The 22,333-nt window shown below is 42.2% G+C and overlaps 1 protein-coding gene across 1 annotated transcript; it reads left to right on the forward strand.

Moving 5' to 3' along the window:
• Positions 1 to 660: 660 nt before the first annotated feature.
• On the forward strand, positions 661 to 21,920 carry LOC144506413 (superoxide dismutase [Cu-Zn]). Its single transcript, XM_078232493.1, has 5 exons — positions 661 to 863; positions 8,241 to 8,334; positions 15,363 to 15,432; positions 20,878 to 20,995; positions 21,466 to 21,920. Exons 1-5 carry the CDS (start codon positions 798 to 800, stop codon positions 21,574 to 21,576), a joined length of 459 nt encoding a protein of 152 aa, XP_078088619.1. The 5' UTR covers positions 661 to 797; the 3' UTR covers positions 21,577 to 21,920.
• The last annotated feature ends 413 nt before the right edge of the window (positions 21,921 to 22,333 follow it).

Here is a 22,333-nt window from a genome sequence, read left to right on the forward strand (position 1 = left end):
CAGTGCTAACCACTGTGCTACCGTGCCGCCCCTTCTGAGAAAGTAGAGGCATTGGTGGTCTTCACCCCAAGAGTGCTGAGAATTTGGGAAGCTCGTTGTCACAGGGAGTGGTTCAAAGCTGATAGTCTAAATGCATTTGGGGATGAACCAGACAAGCGGTGGGGGGGAGGGGGGGGGAAGAAAAGTTTAAAATGTATTTATTATTGTCACAAGTAGGCTTGCTTCAACTGCAATGAAGTCACTGTGAGAATTCCTTAGTCACCACACCCTAGTGCCTGTTTAGGTGCACTGAGGGAGCATTTAACATGACTAATGCACCTAACCAGCACATCTTTCAGACTGTGGGAGGAAACCGGAGCACCCAGAGGGGACCCATGCAGACACGGGCAGAACGTGCAGACTCCCAAATTGGGAATCGAACCTGGGTCCCTGGCGCTGTGAGGCAGCAGTGCTAACCACACGGCCACCGTGCACATATATAGTAATGATGAGATTTGGATGAGGTTGAAGCGGCACATGGACCGAATACCCTGTTTCTCTGCCATACATGCTATTTAAAAGTAACTGCGAGCATCGTGAATTAATAGTTAATTTATGATCAGAGTTCTCTTCCAGCAAAACACTGGAAAGTTCCACCCCCGCCCCGCCCCCTGAGAGCGCAGGCGCACTGAGTGAGCGAGACCTGGCGCGCATCTGCGCAGGCGCACTCTGACTGCTACTGCGTCAGTCTATATCTCGGGCGCCTGCGCGGAGTCTCGAGCGGGTGGAGGTCAGGCAGCGGCTGGGTTGGAAGCAAGATGAAGGCGGTCTGTGTATTGAAGGGAACCGGGGAGGTGGCCGGCACCGTCCAGTTTGAGCAAGCTGTGAGTTACCGGGGCGGCAGAGCCTCCTCTTGGTTCGCCCGGGGTGGTGGGTTAAGTGCGTGCTCGGAGACCTCCCCAAGGCACCGTCTGCTGTCAACAGGCGCTTGTTTGTGTTGCAGCCGCCGGCAGTGAGACTGCCGTTGCCACTCAGCACCGAGCGAGCGAGATTTCAATCCTCCTCCCCCTCCCTCCATCTGCTGGGGGTTGGGAGCCGCTGAGTTTAAATTTGACTGGGGCAGAGAGCCGAGTTGTGTAACCGCTAGAGCTGGATTACAGCAGAGGCCAAGTCCAGAATCGAAGGCAGGTTTAGACACTCATCTAGACTTGTGTCTTTTATCCATTATTTATGCAAGTAATGAACCTTTCGACGCGATTTGGAATTTCTCTTTCCCCTCCCCCTTCCACACATTTTTTGCTTTGTCATGGTTGCACAGTTAACATGACGCAGTTAAGTAATTTGTTAATGTAGTTATGGAAAGAGTTGTGGAGAAGAGGGAGTGAGCGACTCTATTTTGTGCTATCGTGTTGCAGAATGTGAAGTAGGCCGCTTAGCAAATCAATTCGAAATGCCCTTTGGACTGCGGTTCATGTGCATACATGCCAATTTGTAAAACCTAACGAGCTGGCGTTTTTTTCCTCTAGACAACATAACCGTTTGCTCAACGTGAGCCACAAGTCATACGTTAGCGCGTGAGCTTGGCGCGCTTTTCAGGTGCATGTTGTTGACCACAATGATTTATTGCCCTGAATAAGTGAACTTCGCACGGCAGTAAGTTCCATGTTGAAGGGGAGGGACTAAGCTATCGACCCGGTGGTTGCACTCGAGCAAATCAGTAGGTTATCTTCCACTGATATTCCATTTTGTCCACTCTGAAGAGAAACTGAGTTTCAATCCCTATCGTGCAGAAGGAGGCATTTGCCAATCGAGTCTGTACTGACTCGCTCTGGAAAAGCATCTTACCCAGGCCCATCCCTGTAACCATGTGCATTTACCAGGGCTGATGCATCTAACCTACACATCTTTGGACACTAAGGGGCAATTTAGCATAGCGAATCTGCCTAACCTGCACATCTTTGAACTGTGGGAGGTAGTTGGGGCACCTGGAGGAAACTCGTGCAAACAAGGGGAGAACGTGCAAACTGCAAAGTCACCCAAGGCTGGAATTGAACTGGTCCCTGGTGCTGCGTAGTTCTCCATGTAGCTTGCTCAACATTTGTATCTCAACCACTCCCTCGGATGTTATCTTTTCATTGCTGTTTGTGGGACTTGATTTGTGCAAATTTGTATCACGTTACATAAGATTGTGTAAATGAAAGTTGTTTGTTTTTTCAAGTGCTTAAGATATGAAGTTTGTTTACTGGGTGGGAGAATCTTGAGGGCATGCATCCCTCTGGAAAATTAAATTCTGATTTCCCTTGCTGCATTTTCTGTTTTTTTTGAAGACTTGAAGCATTGAACAGCATCCACCCACCCCAAAGAAAAGTTAGGTTTTATTACCAGCAATGCTCCCATCCCACTTAAAAAGAAATGGGGAGGGAATCCCATTGTGGCAGCTTAAGGTGCCTTTTGTTGCCTTGATTGCAGAGGCTTGGACCCAAATTTTCAGTTCCTCTGGCCAAGGGGGAGGCAGTGAGACTCCAAGTCCAGGCAAGCTTTGGGGATTACAGATAGTGTGACATGAACCCAATATCCCGGTTGAGGCCGTCCTCGTGTGTGGAACTTGGCTATCAGTTTCTGCTCAGCGACTCTGCGCTGTCATGTGTTGTGAAGGCCGCCTTGGAGGACAATGCACATCTCTTTAACCTGTCTTAATGCTCTCTCCACTTGCATTGTTTGTACCTTAAAGACTTGATTAGCTGTAAGTATTTGCATTCCAACCATTATTCATGTAAATTGAGTTTGTGCCTTTATATGCCCTGTTTGTGAACAGAATTCCCACTCACCTGAAGGGGCTTAAGGCTCTGAAAGCTTGTGGCTTTTGCTACCAAATAAACCTGTTGGATTTTAACCTGGTGTTGTTAAACTTCTTACTGTGTTTACCCCAGTCCAATGCCGGCATCTCCACATCAAGGGGGAGGTGGCAGATGACAAGAACAGCTAATGTGGTTCTGCTGTTTAAGAAGGATTGTAGAGATAACCAAGGAACTGCAGACCAGTGGGTTTCATGTCAGTGGTAAGGAAACTATTGGACACATTTCTGAAGAGGGCATTTATCTCCACTTTGAGGGGCCAGGCTTGATCGGGGATAGCTTAATCAGAGGGAATGAGGACTAACCACCTTCACCAGACGTCTAGAATGTGCTGCCTGGGAGGGTGGTAGAGGCAGGATGCTTCTCATCCTTTCATAAGTATCTGGATGAGCACTTGGCACATAACATTCAAGGCTGTGGGTCAAGTGCTGGTCGATGGGATTAAGTGGGAATTCAGGTATTTCTTGTGTGTTGGTACAGACTTGATGGGCCCAAGAGCCTCTTCACTCTGATTCTATGATTACTTGCTGCACATAATGTTCTGTAATTCATGTACAAGGATATCCAGGTCCCTTAGAATGCAACTGTTTCCCAGTCTTCGAGTCAAAAAAAATTTTTTCCTTTCAGAATAGTTTAACATTACATTCCAGCTGCCATGTTCTTGCCCACTTGCCTAACCTGGCCATCCCTCTGCAGCTCCTTCGTGTTACCATTTACTTTCTCTCCTAACATTGCATCATCAGCAAAATTGGATATCTTGCACCCAGTCCCCTGTTCTCCATCATTAATAAATTGTAAAAGCTGAGGTCCAAGTACAGGTCCTTGCGCTGTTGGGCTTATTGGCCTGTAATTCCCAGTTTTCCCCCCTCTTTCTGAAATAGTGGTAACTCAAAGCCAAGTATTTTCAATAAAACCAGTCAGTTCATTCACAGTGGGTGCTTCCTCCTTTTCTCATAAAATGCTTACTGTCTTGAAAATATCTTAAGGTACAAATGGGCATGTCTGATATTTGGAAACTTTTGTTTTTAAAACATATATAACTGCAACTTTCAGAGACTAATGGTTTTAAGTAGTGGCTTATTTTATGCACTACCAGTTTGAGGGGTTTTAATGGCCTTCAGTCCAGCTCTGCAACCAATTGGTTTTCAACAGCTACCTTTCATCTTCCAAATTAACTTCTGTAATTGGTTAAACTGACCAGCTCCAATTCAGGGAAAAATCTGGGTTTTTAAGTTGGCATGTATGAATGAGCTAGATTTTAAGTCAAGTTAAAATGATAAAAAATTTCCATTTGTAACTTTATGTATTAACTTGGTAACTACTGATTTCTTATTAGTGTACAGAAGTACCTGTCTGAAGTATATTATTCAGATCTTTCCCTTTTTTTTGTTGAAGTAAGGTGTAGTTAAGAATTCATGGCTCACTGACTTAACTATAAATATAACTTTTAAAATTGACAGGTCAGGAAGGAGCGAAACTGGAGTGTCTGTCCTAGTAAACGGCAGTTAGTGGTAAGGCCACGTGCTGGCAGTGAAACTATTTATATAGCTTTAGGTTAGAAATGTGAAGTAAATCTGCCAAAAGATTAAGGTTATAGCTTAATAAACTAATGAAGGTGTTGGAGTTGTTTAAACATGTTCTCCATAGCACTGCACGTGAGTGAAGAACTCGGGTTTTTGAAGGGTGAAGGTTCAAATGCCATTTTAAACTTGTACTGCTAACAGTCTTGTAATTTGGAGAGTGGTGTTAAACAAGCTTGGAACATAGGTTTGTTTTCGGTATAAATTGTAAATGAGGTTGCAATGTTAGCAGAGTGCAAGTTACTTAAAATGGTTACTTAACCTATACTGATTTTAGTGTTCTAATTTGGAGGAGGTTGTGCATATTAATAATGGATTTGCAAATAGTTTAACCACTTGGTGCAGGTTATATGTTACAAATCCATCACTTATAGTGTATGTCGTCCCAATTTTGCTCAGTTGGCTGGATAGCTGGTTTGTGATGCCAACAGCAGTTTCCATTTCTGTACGGCTGAGATGTTCATGAAGACCTGCCTCTTGCCTGAGGTGTGGTGATCCTCTGGTTAAATCACCAAGTCAGTCTCTCTCTTCCCCCCCCCCCTCTCAAAGGGGAGAGCAACCTTTGGTTATCTGGGACTATGGTGAATTTACTTCACCTACCAACTTAATCATTTTTGTTGTTATGCAAGTCCCCTTTCAGATGGGATGATCTAATTTGCTTTCAGATTGGGCAAATAAAGCAACTCTGGTTTGACTAGGCAGTTTTAACCCTTCTCATTACAACTGATCGGTTAGCTGTAGCACAAGTTAAAAGATCTTTTGTTCAGCCTGTTTTAGTTGCCCCAGGAAGAATGTGGTGCTGATCTTCAAAAGAAATTGGATTCTCATTCTCTTAGCCAGAAATAATTGTTGGAAACTAACAACCATTGAGACTTAAACACTGCTGGCACATGACAAGTGAGCACAGATTTTTGGACCAATGTATGCTGTTCAACATAGTGAGATGTTTAAGATTCATAATCAAAATTTTAGATTAATTCAGGAGCTTTTTCAGATGAACTGAACTAATTTGACCTGCCAAATTCGCAAGAATGTGCCATCCCACAGACTGACTGCAAGTCAAACACCATCTTGGGCTGTCATTTGATTCTTCTGTTCTATTACACTTCAAGGGGACACTAGGTTAACACTAGCCTGTTAATTTCTGATTAAAGATGGGGATGACTGTCAAATATATAACTAGTGCTCTAGTTACTGTTCCAGGAAACTTGCTTCCTTGATTTTTAGCACTAACGTGTTCAGTTTCAAGCTAAAACACAAGGTCGTCGTCTTTGGTCTGAATTTGGTAGCTTTGAGAACTGAAATCACAGTAATCCTAATATTGTAATTGTGTTATCTACATTGGTGAAAATAATCCTGGTGTTGGGAGTGGTATTATCCACAAGAGAAAATAGAAATCGATGAGTTGACTTACTGTGATTGAAGGAATACTTTTTAATTGTTGCTTCAGATGTCTAGTTTGATCAGTTATTTTTGAAACTTTGGATTGACCAGGTACACTTTTGACAGTTTCTGGTTTTGATATGGACCTCATTTTACTTTTATTCAGAAATAGATCTCTGTAGAACCAGATTTAAAAGCTGCACAAATGTGTTTGGATTACACTGCTTCACCCCAAACCCCTTCTGTCTCTTGGCAAGTTAAAATCTAGCTCCCAGAGGAGTGGCTGTACTGGTGCAAGTACAGGAATTAGTACCTTCAGAAGAGCAAGAATAGGGAGAAGTTTTATTTGCCAATTAAAAATGAGACTGGCGAGCTTTCATTGCTTTTTAAGGTTAGAGTTCAGTATGTTTGGGTCATGTTCATTTTCAAGTGTTAAAATAGTTGAAGTGCTGACCTATTGGATACTGTGCTGAAAGCTAATGGTGGCAGCATGTCGGATATCAAAGCATTTCCTCAGCAAAGGTTTCCCAACACTTGCCCCCTGGAAACCAAATGTTGGGAAAATGATGTTGAATTCAAGGGCAAAGTTCTTGCTGTTCTCCCATGTGAATCAATTGTGGTGGTCCAACAAGCTATCAAAAGCTCTCAATTACTGCAATTGTTCTTAACATATAGTTTAACAAATGAAGTTTACTTCAGAGCATAAATTATAAACTGGAAAGATGAACCTATTAAAGTATAGAAGGGACAAGAGTTAGAAGTTGGCTGCAGGGAAGGTATGTTAAGCCTTTCTATAAAATACTGTATCTGCCTCAACTTCAGGAAGGATGTGAAGGCATTAGAAAGTACAAGAAAGATTTGAGAATCACTGCAGGGACGAGACATCACCTGGATAAATTGGTGAGGCTGAGACATTCTTTAGGAGGAAAGGTTAAGATTCAGAGGACAGGATTTTTGCACATGATGGCAGATTCAGTTGTGATTTTTAAAAGGAAATTGGTTATTTGAGAATTTACTGGCCTTATTGGGATTGGGTAGAGGGGGCAAGAGTGGGACTAGCTGAATTGCTTTGAGACCCAGCATGAACAAAATGGGTTGAATGGCCCCCTCTGTGGTTCTGAAGATATAAAATAAGCAGAAAAGACTGGGTGATAACAGTGCTGATCATTGACTTGATATTTAGTGATAGGGATAAAATAGAAACTTTGAGCACTACGTAATATTTGGTTAGAACCTATTCCTTCCAGAAATTGTTGAAAATGTGAATAGTCATAAAACCATTCTTTGTATGTAAATTATAGCCTAAACTGACCATTTGTTTTGTTTCTGTACTACACCCATGTGACTAGTTTGCAACCATAGAATTATGGCAGTATGAGGAGGCTATTTGGCCCATCAAGTCTTCACTGACCCTCAAAGCACTCTGCTGAGATCCACTCCTCCACATATCCCTGTAATGCTGCACATTGATCATGGTCCAATCACCTAAGCTGCACATCTTTGGACTGTGGGAGAAAACCGGAGCACCTGGAGGAACCCACGCAGATGGTCACCCAAGGCTGGAATCAAGCCTAGGTCTCTGGTGCTGTGAGGCATCCATGCTAACCACTGAGCCACTCCTGCCTGACATCCAATTTCAAATGTAGAATTTTCAGTGGCATGCATACAGTCCCACCACAACGTATCAATTGAAAAGTTTTAAACTGAGGATGAAGAATGTTTGGATTGCTTTGGATAAGTTTGTAATTTATTTAAAATCTGATCAGGATGCATCTAGATGAGCACTGTACATAACTTTGCTGTTTTTACCAGTCAGTTGCTTGCAAATATGCCTGCATCTGTGAATATGCTGTTAGATTCTGGCTGTGGTTTTGAGACGAGCATGCTCTAAGCATTTGTGCTGTCTCTATTAAAATGGAATCCAGTTGTACAGAAAGTATTCACTCACTCGAAGGGATTTTTTTTCCTCATCCTACGGCTTGCTTTTTCCTCAACTTCCATATAAAAATTCTGGGTAAACATACATTGTGGTTTTAAGCCTCTTGGTTGCTTGCACTGTAGTAATTCTAGAAATCTTAAGGATGAGGTCATTCTTTCAAGATATTCGGCTTTCATATTTTTGAGGGAATATTGACCTCTTGTACTTGGCTACTAAATATAAATGAAGCCTGTCATACAAGGAACAAGAAAGCAGCCATTGAAAGTTTAAAGTGTGATATGGTAAAGGTTGAGATTAATTTTGCAACTATTTTGTTTAAAGTTTTTGTGTCACACGTAGACTTAAACACTGCAATGAAGTTACTGTGAAAATAATGGTATTAATCGATTCTGCCTGGAGGCAACTTGGACGGCTTAACTTCTGAGTGCCTTTACTGCAGGTTATTAAATTGTCAAACTTTATACAAAATGTTTAAAACCTCTATATGGAATTTCTTTTCTCCAGGCTGATGGACCTGTGACTCTGAAAGGAAGCATCACTGGATTGACCCCTGGAAAGCATGGATTCCATGTTCATGCTTTTGGAGATAATACAAATGGTATGAACTGAATATTTAGTGTTCTGACAACCTTGATGTGAAGTATGACACTTACTTCCATTCTAGTTGATTCTCATGTTGCTATGCAAAGATTGTAAGTTTTCCATGCAGGTGTAAATGAAATGACTTTTGCACCAAGTAGATCTTTAAATCTCTAACAAAAATAAAATACTGATAACAGCAGGTCAGGCAACAACTATGGAGAAAACAAATTGATATTTTGGGTGTGGAGCCTTCATCAGAACTAAAAGACATTGTTAAAAATCAGGATTGGCTAAGGTAAGGAAGAGTGGAAATTTCCATTTAAGAAGCTGAACAAAGGGAAGGAGCAGGGAAATGTTGTGATAAGTGCAAGATGGTTAAATGGTAGAAGTTGTACTGGGATGTAACAATAGGCATGAGCAAAATTAAACATTTGAGATGTGATCAGCTAAAAAGTTGAAAAACAAGGAAATTACAGATCACTCTGCCAGCATGGTGTACCAACAGCAGATCCCCATTCCGCAAAAGTCAATGCAGCTTTGGAAGAAAGTTAAACAAGTGGTTTGATGAAAATGAGAGCACTAACTACAGTCATGGATAAGTGACAAGACATCAACAAAGGTAAGTTTATAGTAAAACTGGATCAAGCGTTGTGATGCCTGGTGGAACAAAAGACTAATTGCAGTGCCATGCTAACCAGAAATACAACATACAAGTTTCCAACATTACAGCAGTGACTACACTTTTAAAAGTACTTAATTGACAAAGTGCTTTGGATTGTGAAAGCTGCTGTGTAAGTCCAAGGCAGTTGACACTTGAGATTCATATAGCCTGCAATATAATAATTCCACTTTTTTGAGCACTGATCAAACCACTTGAGTAAGACATCCTGGAAAGAAAATCAACTATCAATTATGCCACAAATCTGATCTGTGCCATTAATATAATTGCAAAAGAACCATGAGACTGAAAATGCCATCCAATTCTTAAATGAGAAGGCATTTGATTCTGGTCATTCCACATTCCTCTTGCCTTTTTGTCTGCAGTGCTCAAATGACCAGACCAGCTTGTGATGAGGGGTCTTGAGGCAGACCGGAATGGGACATCAGGGCAATGGGAGTTTGGATCAAACTGAAAAGATTCAAATGCGTTGAGCTTGGGAGCAGTATTGGCAATATGGTGGGTGGAAATGATTGAGGCCGTCATTAATGCTGTGCGAAGCCTGGAGGTTTACTCTGGGTATAATAGTGAAAGAATGTCAGTGAGCAAATGAGCATCTAGCTGGCACACACCGAATTTGCCCATAGAGGTGCACATCTACTTAAGCTTCAATGCAGGAGTGCTCCTATATGATTCACCTTCAAAAAGGGAAATATTTTTTAAAAAATCATAATTTTGATTTCTCTAAAAGAACTGTTTAGGCTGCTGTAGAACTGATCTAAATTTTTAAGCATGTGTTGTTTTAACTGATCCTGATGCCCAGTTGTAATGTCAATGTGTTTTGTATTCCTCTACGAGATGTGGATTTTGCTGGCTGAGCCAGCATGAGCTGCCCTTCAGAGGGCACATTGCTATGGGTCTCATGGGATAAAGGGGGAGGTGGTTAGATGGGTGGAGGACTGGCTTGGTCACAGAAGACGGAGGGTGGTAGTGGAAGGGTCTTTTTCTGGCTGGAGGCCTGTGACTAGTGGTGTTCTGCAGGGCTCTATTGGGACCTCTGCTGTTTGTGATTTATATAAACGATCTGGAAGAAGGTGTAACTGGGGTGATCAGTAAGTTTGCGGATGACACGAAATTGGCAGGACTTGCAGATAGTGAGGAGCATTGTCAGAAGCTACAGAAGGATATAGATAGGCTGGAAATTTGGGCAAAGAAATGGCAGATGGAGTTCAATCCTGATAAATGCGAAGTGATGCATTTTGGTAGAACTAATGTAGGGAGGAGCTATACGATAAATGGCAGAACCATAAAGGGTGTAGATACGCAGAGGGACCTGGGTGTGCAAGTCCACAGGTCCTTGAAGGTGACGTCACAGGTGGAGAAGGTGGTGAAGAAGGCATATGGCATGCTTGCCTTTATAGGATGGGGCATAGAGTATAAAAGTTGGGGTCTGATGTTGCAGTTGTATAGAACGTTGGTTCGGCTGCATTTGGAATACTGCGTCCAGTTCTGGTCGCCACACTACCAGAAGGACGTGGAGGCTTTGGAGAGTACAGAGGAGGTTTACCAGGATGTTGCCTGGTATGGAGGGGCTTAGTTATGAGGAGAGATTGGGTAAAACTGGGGTTGTTCTCCCTGGAAAGACTGAGGATGAGGGGAGACTTAATAGAGGTGTATAAAATTATGAAAGGCATAGATAGGTGAACGGTGGGAAGCTTTTCCCCAGGTCGGTGGTGACGTTCACGAGGGGTCATGGGTTCAAGGTGAAGGGGGGGAGGTTTAACACAGATATCAGAAGGACATATTTTAGAGGGTGGTGAGGGCCTGGAATGCGCTGCCAGGCAAGGTGGTGGAGGTGGACACACTGGGAACGTTTAAGACTTATCTAGATAGCCATATGAACAGAGTGGGAATGGAGGGATACAAAAGAATGGTCTAGTTTGGACCAGGGAGCGGCACGGGCTTGGAGGGCCAAAGGGCCTGTTCCTGTGCTGTATTGTTCTTTGTTCTTTGTCTGGAGTCATATGTAAGCCAGACCAGGTAAGAACATAGAACAGTACAGCACAGAACAGGCCCTTCGGCCCACGATGTTGTGCCGAGCTTTATCTGAAACCAAGATCAAGCTATCCCACTCCCTATCATCCTGGTGTGCTCCATGTGCCTATCCAATAACCGCTTAAATGTTCCTAAAGTGTCTGACTCCACTATCACTGCAGGCAGTCCATTCCACACCCCAACCACTCTCTGCGTAAAGAACCTACCTCTGATATCCTTCCTGTATCTCCCACCACGAACCCTATAGTTATGCCCCTTGTAATAGCTCCATCCACTCGAGGAAATAGTCTTTGAACGTTCACTCTATCTATCCCCTTCATTTTATAAACCTCTATTAAGTCTCCCCTCAGCCTCCTCCGCTCCAGAGAGAACAGCCCTGGCTCCCTCAACCTTTCCTCATAAGATCTACCCTCCAAACCAGGCAGCATCCTGGTAAATCTCCTCTGCACTCTTTCCAGCGCTTCCACATCCTTCTTCTCGTGAGGTGACCAGAACTGCACACAATATTCCAAATGTGGTCTCACCAAGGTCCTGTACAGTTGCAGCATAACCCCACGGCTCTTAAACTCCAACCCCCTGTTAATAAAAGCTAACACACTATAGGCCGCCTTCACGGCTCTATCCACTTGAGTGGCAACCTTTAGAGATCTGTGGATATGAACCCCAAGATCTCTCTGTTTCTCCAGTCTTCAGAACCCTACCTTTGACCCTGTAATCCACATTTAAATTAGTCCTACCAAAATGAATCACCTCACATTTATCAGGGTTAAACTCCATTTGCCATTTTTCAGCCCAGCTTGGCATCCTATCTATGTCTCTTTGCAGCCTACAACAGCCCTCCACCTCATCCACTACTCTACCAATCTTGGTGTCATCAGCAAATTTACTGATCCACCCTTCAGCCCCCTCCTCTAAGTCATTAATAAAAATCACAAAGAGCAGAGGACCAAGCACTGATCCCTGCAGCACTCTGCTAGCAACCTGCCTCCAATCCGAAAATTTTCCCTCGACCACCACCCTCTCTTCGATCAGACAGCCAGTTACCTATCTAATCGGCCAACTTTCCCTCTATCCCACGCCACCTCAGTTTCATCATAAGCCGACCATGGGGGACCTTATCAAACGCCTTACTAAAATCCATGTATATGACATCAACTGCCCTACCTTCATCAACACACTTAGTTACCACCTCAAAAAATTCTATCAAATTTGTGAGGTACGACTTGCCCGTCACTAATCCGTACTGACTATCCAGGATTAATCCGCATCTTTCTAAATGGTCGTAAATCCCATCTCTAAGGACCTTTTCCATCAATTTACCAACCACCGAAGTAAGACTAACTGGTCTATAATTACCAGGGTCATTTCTATTCCCTTTCTTAAACAGAGGAACAGCATTCTCCAGTCTTCTGGCACCATCCCCGTGGCCAGCGAGGACCCAAAGATCAAAGCCAAAGGCTCTGCAATCTCATCCCTTGCCTCCCAAAGAATCCGAGGATACATTTCATCAGGCCCAGGGGACTTATCGACCTTCAGTTTATTCAAAACTGCCAGGACATCCTCCCTCCGAACATCTATTTCCTACAGCCTATTAGCCTGTAACACCTCCTCTTCCTCAAAAACATGGTCCCTCTCCTTGGTGAACACTGAAGAAAAGTATTCATTCATCACCTCTCCTATCTCTACTGACTCCATACACAAGTTCCCACTACTGTCCTTGACCGGCCCTAACCTCACCCTGGTCATTCTTTTATTCCTCACATAAGAGTAAAAAGCCTTGGGGTTTTCCTTGATCCGACCCGCCAAGGACTTCTCGTGTCCCCTTCTAGCTCTCCTAAGCCCCTTTTTCAGCTCATTCCTTGCTAACTTGTAACCCTCAATCGAGCCATCTGAACCTTGTTTCCTCATCCCTACATAAGCTTCCCTCTTCCTTTTCACAAGACATTCCACCTCTTTTGTGAACCATGGTTCCCTCACTCGGCCATTTCCTCCCTGCCTGACAGGGACATGCCTATCAAGGACATCCAGTATTTGTTCCTTGAAAAAGTTCCACTTTTCATTAGTTCCTTTCCCTGCCCGTTTCTGTTCCCAACTTATGCCCCCTAATTCCTGCCTAATCGCATCATAATTACCTCTCCCCCAATTGTAAACCTTGCCCTGCCGTATGGCCCTATCCCTCTCCATTGCAATAACAAAAGACACCGAATTGTGGTCACTATCTCAAGTGCTCTCCCACAACCAAATCTAACACTTGGCCCAGTTCATTTCCCAGTACCAAATCCAATGTGGCCTCACCTCTTGTCGGCCTATCCACATATTGTGTCAGGAAACCCTCCTGCACACACTGCACAAAAACTGCCCCATCCGAACTATTTGACCTACAAAGGTTCCAATCAATACTTGGAAAGTTAAAGTCCCCCATGACAACTACCCTGTGACCCCCACACACATCCGTAATCTGCTTAGCAATTTCTTCCTCCACATCTCTATTACTATTTGGGGGCCTATAGTAAACACCTAACAACGTGACCGCTCCTTTCCTATTTCTAACCTCAGCCCATATTACCTCAGTGTGCAGATCCCCCTCGAAGTGCCTTTCCGCAGCCGTTAAACTATCCTTGATTAACAATGCCACTCCTCCACCTCTTTTACCAGCTTCCCTACACTTGGTGAAACATCTATACCCCGGAACGTCCAACAACCATTCCTGTCCTTGTTCTACCCACGTCTCCGTAATGGCCACAACATCGTAGTCCCAAGTACCAATCCACGCCCCAAGTTCATCTACCTTGTTCCGGATGCTCCTTGCATTGAAGTAGACACACTTCAACCCACCTTCCTGTCTACCGGTACCCACCCTTGACCCTGATACCTTCCCCAATACCTCACCACCCTCACTGACTTCAGGACTACAACTCCTTTTCCCACTCCCCTGACAAATTAGTTTAAACCCCCCTGAAGAGCCGTAACAAATTTCCCTCCAAGGATATTGGTGCCCCTCCGGTTCAGGTGCACCCCGTCCTGTAAGGACAGCAAATTTCTTTCCTGAAAGGACATTAGTGGACCAGATGGGTTTTTATGACAACAATGGTTTCATGGTCATTAAGCTTAATCCAGATTTTTATTGAATTCGTATTTCACCATCTGCCATGGTGCGATTGAACCCAGGTCCCTGGAACATTACTCTGGGTCTCTAGATTACAAGTCCAGTGATAATATCACGACATCATTGCCTCCTAAAAACATTGAGGACTAATGTGTTTGTACATGAAATTTACTGTACCTCCATGTGTATTAGGTACAGAAGCTTGCAACTTGAAATCGGGTATACATTATGCTACTTTTACATGCAAACTAATTTCTAGTGTGTCCAAAAAGGTTCCATGTAATGTGGTTCATGTCAAGTGTGCAAATGATAAATCAGGTTTGAATTAAATTGAATGTCTAAGCCAAGAATATTGAATGCTTCGAACTCTGACATTCAAAAATCTTTCCATTAGTTGATCTCTACAAGGGAAGTAGTGTTGCAATCAGCACTGAAAAATCTTCCTTTTCACTGCAGGAACAATCCTTGAAAGAATATTGTTTATATGAGCACATTACTGAAAAAACAAGGCAATTGATGTGGGTTTGGAAAGGGAAGACACAACTGACTGGCTCAGCTCCCTAGAAAAAGCACTACAAAACACAATGGCATGTGTTGGTGAATGCAATTAGATTTGAGTAGTGAATGTACTGGAATTTTGGATTGATGACCTGTTGCATCAATTTTGAGCCTACATTGTCACCCCTTCCTGATGGCCTCTTTACTGCTGTGTTGGCTGAACATCCCCACACTTGCCAAAGGCTGCCTTCAGTGGTCTTGAGCTGTGGCCTCCAATCGTTGATTGACTTTTTTCTTGGGCAGATGTCAATTTGGCTGATTAAGTAGGTAAGAGTGGTTTGCTAAGCCATTTGAGGTCAGTTGAGTTGACTGCATTGTTATGGGTCTGGAGTTTGCACGTAAGCAGACAGGTAAGATGGCTGACTCCTTACCGAAAGGACACTAGTGAACCAAATGGATTTTTATGGCAATCAACAGTTTCATGGTACCAGTAGTGAGAATAGCTTTAATTCCAGATTTAATTAATTGAATTCAAATTAAATTCAATCGTGGTAGGCAGAGTCTCAGGATTACTATTCCACTTGTACATCCTCTACCTTAAAGTTTGAACCATTACATGTAAATTTCTCATCACCACCTCTTCCACACAAGTGCCTGAAACATTTTCTTGTCATAACTGGTACATTGTGTGAAGCATACCTCTTTTCTGTGTCTATGTACAATACAGGCTGTATCAGTGCAGGACCTCACTACAACCCCTTTTCAAAAACTCATGGTGGACCAGATGATGAAGAAAGGTGAGTTTTAATGGACTGGTTTATGGGTTTAAGGGCTATATGTCCTTCTGGGTACTTGAAAATGTTTTGTATGCTTTTGGGCTATACATTTTAAAATGGGCAAATTAATTTGTTAAAACTAGTTACTTTAAATCGCAAAGTGAAGAGTTGGGCATAGCAGAAAAATTTTGCCCACTTGATCAAAGGTTGTTTTAAAAAATTACCTTGATGGATGTTAAATTCTTTAAGCAAGAGATAGGCTTAGCTTTGTTAGGTTGATGTACAATTGTTAACTTTATTTTTCTTCCCAGAAGGAAGTAATTCCTGTATTAAGTATTCATCAAGAACTCTCCCTTGTGTTCATGTCTTCAACCACCTCCCCTCAATATTCAATAATGTCAGTGTTGCTGAACTCTCCACTCATGATTGGTGGAGGGGGTCTCAAACGTAACTGGAGTAGCCACAAATATTGTGCCCACAAGCAGGTCAGAGGTAGGGTTACAAGTGACTCTCTGACTCCTGACTTTCCAGAGCCTGTTCATCATCTACAAGACATAAGTGATGGAATACTCCCAACTTGCATGGATGAGTACATCTCTAACAAGATTGACAAAGCTCAATACCATCCAAGAGACTGCTTGCTAAGCATCTCGACTGGCAGTGCACCATAGCTGCAACATGTACCATTGCAAAATCTACTCTCAACTCACCAAGCTTGCTTCGACAGAACATTTCGACCTGTGCTACTAGAGAAATAGTTGTAGTTGACGCACAGCCTGCTATTTCACCTGCAAGTTCCACACCATCCTGATTTAAAATACATAACACTTTATCATTGCTATGTCAAATTCATGGAACTCCCTACCTAACAGTACTGGCTCTACTGCACTACATGGACTGTGGCAGCTAGCCACCACTACCTTGGGCAATACATGCTGACCTTGATATGTTGTATTAATTCTTATTTGCTTACTGTACTCTGCTGTATTGATATTCATGTACTCAATGGAAGTGACAAGTCCTTAGTGTGGGAACCAGGCAGAGGAGAAGCAGCCATGTAAAAGAACACCTTTTAAATACTGTTGTTTAAACCCTCCATGCTCCCTAGCCTTCTCAATAAACAAATGTTAACACATCCCACGGACGATTACTTTTAAGCTGATCAATCAAAGCACTGTCTAACTTTGCTACTCGGATGAATGCATCTCTAACAACACTTGAAGCTTGTTACCATCCAAGACACAGCAGCTCACTTGATCAGCACCCTATCCACCAGTGCACCAAACTTGCTGCCAATTTAATATCTGAAAACCCATTGTTTCTTGACTTCCAGCAACATCCCTTGTATCTGTGGCTTTTACTCAAACCTCCCCAGTTTGTGGCTTGAGGGTTGCAATACCTTGGTGTACTTTTCAAAGCTAGGTTTGGGTTTTAGCATCTTCTGTTTGGCATAATTTGAAACTTACTTGATTTAAAATTTTTCTTTTAGCTGGACACCTTGGCAATACTCAAGTTATGCATTTCCTATTAGAGCCCACAGCTTCTAAGTTCCAACACTGTTACCCCTTCTACTTTGGTTATCAATGCACCATTTGTAGTACCACTGCTTACCTTATCCTCTGCATGTTTTTGCTCACACAGTTCTAACTTATGTCATGAAATCCATCCCTTCCCAACATTTTACACTTTTGTTTTTCCTTTGTTTCTCCTCAGCTTCTGTTGTCCTTGATGTAAATCTTGTGGTTTGTGCAAATTTAAGTGTGTATGTATAATTTGCTAAATTGTACATTGAACATAAGACATAGGAGCAGAATTAGGCCACTTGGCCCATCGAGTCTGCTCCATCATTCAATCATGGCTGATATTTTTCTCATCCCCATTCTCCTACCTCTTCCCCATAACCCCTGATCCCCTTGATCAAGAACCTATCTATCTGAACTAAAGACACAAAGAAGGCTGCGGAGGCCAGATCAATGGCAAAGAGTTTGTCTCTGTGCTTTATTTACTGTTACTTTTGGTGAAAAAAGCCCAGAATTAGTCAGGATTTTGACTTGGCAGTGGTGGCATTTTCTTCCTGGATTTGTGATTTTTAGAGCTGTAACTGAGTTTTCAATGCCCTCATTTGTTTTGCATGTTTACTTGCACATCTGTCTTGACATCTTGATGTATTCTTTGTTTTCAAGAAATGGGAGATGTTGCTTTGAAATGATTTAGCCACCTTCATTTGAGCCTCTGAGCACAAGGATTTGTTGCCCAGTACATAAATTGTTCCAGTCTATATATTGGCCCCATCTGTATGTGTGCAAAGAACGTCATTACCTACTGAACATGTTCCCCAAGGTGTTGCTTTTGCAAGTTCTCTTCTATTTGCTTATGTCAAAAGTTTGAAGGATTCCTATGAAAATGCTATGCCCGAGATTAGTTGAGCAACCCAAGGTTGTCCTTTACTGTAAACTGATCAGTAATTGTGAATATTTCTCCAATGCCCTCAAAGGTAAAATTCTTCAGTATCCTTAAGTTTTTGGAGGAAGATGTATGATATCAAAATATAATCTAATTTGAAACAGATTTATGACACTGAAGGCTAATCTGCTGGAAGTGCTAGTTGCCAAGCTAGCTAATTTTGTTCTGCAGGAATGGGTTAACTGTCTATATGGAGAGCTTGGAACAAAGCAACTTTAATGCAGATCATGCTGGAGTGAAATTGGATATCTGTTTTGGGGAGATGCTGCAGTGAGAAAATGGCTTGAATGCTTCTGACCTGTTTTTTTCCTTAACCAAGGTTCTCTTCTCCACCTGCCCTGCTCCCACTAGTTGACAGGGCAACTGGATTTGATCTGTTTCCTGCACCTCTGCCTTTATCCCTCCCCAGTTCTCACTTTCCACCCCATCAGTTTCTGCATGCAAAGGATCATCCTCTGCCAAATCTTGCATGATGCTACCATGAAATGCTTCCTCGCCTCGTACCCTTCTGTCAGTAGTCACTAAGGACCACTCCCTCACCCTAGTCCACTCATCCTCTTCCCACAGCACCCTCCCTTTCAATTGCAGAAGGTGCAATAGTTGCCTTTTCTCATCCCACTCCACCGTTTGGGCTCCCAAATACCTTTCAGATGAAGCAACATTTCACTTGCACCTTCAGTTTGATCTACTGTATTTACTGCTCCCAATGACAGTCTGTGGGGAGACTCAATGCAGACTGGTAACACTTTTGCTCCATCTGCAACTATGACCCCAACTTTCCTGTTGCTTGCCATTTTAACTTCACATTTTGCTTTCATGCTGTATGTCTGTCTTTGACCAGCTGCAGTGAAGCCCAATACAAACTGGAAGAGCAGCACCTCTTCCAATTAGACACGTTGCAGCCTTCTGGACTCAATATTGAGTTCGTCAACTTCCTCCATCCTTAATTTGGACTGTGAACTTCCTTCTCCATCCTCCATTTGTCCCGGTGCTGCCACCACTGCCTGCTCTCATGCGCACTTCTCTCTCTCTCTCTCTCTCTCTCTCACTCCCCCCACCCCCACCATGTCATTCGTTCTTAGTTTTGTTTTTACTGAGAACCTGAGACCTTTGTTCTTCCATTAGCATATTCTGCTATCTTGCTTTTATTCCACTATCTGCATGTTCTATAGACCTTCACACTGCTATTAACCCACCCTCTGTCCTGTCTGGTGCATCTCTTCTAGCTCATCTATCAATGAACACCTACTCTGCTCCACCCTCTTATACTGTATATAATCCATCATATTTCTCTATCTTCACTCGTTAATGGTTAATTCTGTGTCTCTCCATTGGTGCCAGGCCTGCTGAGTTTTTACAGCATTTTCTGTTATTTCAGATCTCCAGCATCTAGTATTTTGCTTTTATTAGGCAAAAGTTGAGGGGGAGATGAACTTATCAGATTGATGGAAGAGGCTTGAGGGATTAAACGGTGTAGGCCATCTTTCTACATTGCTAATTTTAATTAGCATGTTAAGAATTCCCATACCCTTCAAATCATGCAAAAATATCTGTTCAGCTGAGGTTATGCTAGAGTCTCGTGAGGATGCTGAAGGAAATTCGGCTTGTTTAGTCATCTAAACTCAATGGGTGTATGCATATAAAGTTGAGGGCAGAAGTAAATGATGGATAGGGTGAATTTAAATCACTGGCAATGAATTACTTAATTGCTAGCTTATAGGACAGAAGGAAAGAGGAGTTCTGAGATCTTCGAGAAGAATTATATAATTCCACTGTCTTGTCCCTGTGTTTCTTGTTATAAAAGTAATTGGGGCTTTTCTCCTGAATGATCTGTGATTAATTAAGACTGTCATATATGTAGCTGCTGCTTAACAATGATGTAAACATTACACACTAGGACCAGATCACTACTATCAGGTAACTGGTTTCATTTTGGCTAACTGCTGTATCACAGCTTGGTATGGCTCCTGCTCTGCCCAAGACTGCAAGAAACTACAAAAGGTCATGAATGTAGCCCAATCCATCATGCAAACCAGCCTCCCATCCATTGACTCTGTCTACACTTCCCACTGCCTTGGAAAAGCAGCCAGTGTAATCAAGGACCCCACACACACTTCTACCTTCCATCGGGGGGAAAAAAATACAGAAGTCTGAGGTCACATACCAACCAACTTGAGAACAGCTTCTTCCTTGCTACTGTCAGACTTTCGAATGGACTTGCCTTGCATTAAATTGATCTTTCTCTACACCCTAGCTATAACTGTAACATTACATTCTGCACTCCTTTCCTTGCCTTCTCTGAACGGTATGCTTTGTATAGCATGCAAGAAACCATACTTACTAATACATGTGATATGCATCAGATGGGCCCTCATTGTTAGAATGGTTTTATTGTCACCAAAATGTGTATATAAGCATTGCATTTTTGGTGGGCCAAATCAAACTGAGTTTGGAACAACAGCTAGTTGGTGTACCTGTGTACCACCATTTTGAAACTCAGGAGACCAAGGTCACTCTGCCAGTGATGCATCACACCAGCAACATATACATGTGTCCAGCAACTGAACTATGGAATAAGGTTCTGATGTGAGAAGGCAATTCATGGCTGTACTGCTTGCATGGCCAATAGAATGAACTGAAAGCCTACAGTAATAAATATAAAGCTATGCCAAAAAGTTTGCTGCAGGAGTTCTTGTGTAATCCATGACAATGTGGGGTGGATGAGGATGATCTAACTTCAATCCAGTGTTGAATGGGTGGCCTAAGCAAAGAGTGCAATTTATTAGAATTAAGTCAGTGTAGAACTGGAGGATAAATTTGCAGCCTTGTTGCAGTTAGTGAAGTTGTCTGCTGTGGAGGTCTTTGTTTTTCCTACACCAAAGATGCTAAAATCCTTCAAGTTGCCTGTAATGTAAAATGCTATTCATGAAAAAACCTGATTTTGGATTTTGAAATATTTGCATTCCACATTTGTGTCGATTAAATTATTTGGTTTCATTGCAGACATGTTGGTGATCTAGGCAATGTGGAGGCTAATGAAAATGGCAAGGCTGTCTTTGAAATCCAGGATCGTCAACTCCACCTTTCTGGGGAAAGGTCTATTATTGGACGCACACTTGTGGTAAGCATTAAAAACCCTGTGACCTTGTTACAATAATAGGATGTGATTCAGTTAAGATTAGATGAGTATAAATTAATCAACTTTGAACTTCTGATTAATTAAGCTACAAGACTGATAATGGGCACAATGTGAATGGACAAATGCCTCTTCTGTGCTGGACTTGTAAAATTGTTAATCTCTAGGCTACTTGCCAATATGTTCTGGTCTAGCATTTGTAGATGGATAGAAACAGTTTAACAAGGGGATTAAGTCTTCAATGCAAGTCCAATATTGGCCAAATACTTTCTTGAATATACATTTCCAGTTTTGTTCAGATATTGATTCTGAATGTGGCTTTAGAACCTTTGTGCATTTGATTTGCATCTGGAGTGAAAGAATATAACTCTTGTACTATAATTCCTCTTGTACGGTCTGAGTTTTCAAATAGCCTTGCCATTAAATGTCTGTCTACTGTTTCTTGTTTTGCAAAGGTCCATGAGAAGGAAGATGACTTGGGAAAAGGTGGAGATGAGGAGAGCACTCGAACAGGAAATGCTGGAAGTCGTTTAGCCTGTGGTGTGATTGGAATTGCTAAAGATTGAAATTAACTTGTAATTTTTTTTTGGTTGGCATACTTAACCTGTTAACTACTGGTCCAAAATCTAATGTGCAGCAACTTTGTTCTGTATACTTTAAGTTCCATAATGTCTACAGCACAAACAGGACATCTGGTCCAACTGGTCTTTGTCTGAAAAGTTGTGCTTTAAATTCCTTTTAAAGATGTATTGTTTAATTCTAAATCCAGAAATTGTAAGTAACATCCAATTGGATTTTGATTTGTTAGTCTGGAAAGCTATTGGAATTTGATCGGAATTTGAATTAACCCAATAGCTGGAAGCACTGAACATGTTGTCAAACAAAACTAATAAAGGTAGTGTTCTTTTCATTCAATGTGCTTTAATGAAAAGATGGCTTGGCTTTCTTGTTTTTGAAGTAATCAAGTCCTTTATTGTATAAGTAAACTCAGACATTAACACTGCACAAACTACACAAATGAATTGAAATGGGGGGAAAAAACCTGATGCTGATCTTTTTTGCTTTCTAAATGGCTGTGTACTCTAACTTCAAAATATTGAAACCACTGTGGAGGTGCCAATGTGAAATGTCTATCTTTGGAGGGTAATCCTTGCCTTCTCCTTCAGCTACCATACAACAATTCCATTTTATTGAGAATAAGCCAAATATCTCTCCCAGTCCCACTCATGTTTGCAGTCTTAGTTATACAATTGAAATACTGGTCTTTTGGCCTTCATGCCCAAGGAGGATATACTTGTGCGAGATGGTGCATAATGAAGGTAA

The sequence above is a fragment of the Mustelus asterias genome, chromosome 17 (genome assembly GCF_964213995.1).
Source record: "Mustelus asterias chromosome 17, sMusAst1.hap1.1, whole genome shotgun sequence".
NCBI classification, from domain to species: domain Eukaryota; kingdom Metazoa; phylum Chordata; class Chondrichthyes; order Carcharhiniformes; family Triakidae; genus Mustelus; species Mustelus asterias.

Excerpts from the sequence above, each read along its gene's own strand:
- LOC144506413 (XM_078232493.1), top strand. The coding sequence starts at position 798 with ATGAAGGCGGTCTGTGTATTGAAGGGAACCGGGGAGGTGGCCGGCACC. Across the intron at positions 864-8,240 it reads CCGTCCAGTTTGAGCAAGCT|GCTGATGGACCTGTGACTCT; the intron begins GTGAGTTACCGG and ends TCTTTTCTCCAG. Across the intron at positions 8,335-15,362 it reads TTTTGGAGATAATACAAATG|GCTGTATCAGTGCAGGACCT; the intron begins GTATGAACTGAA and ends TGTACAATACAG.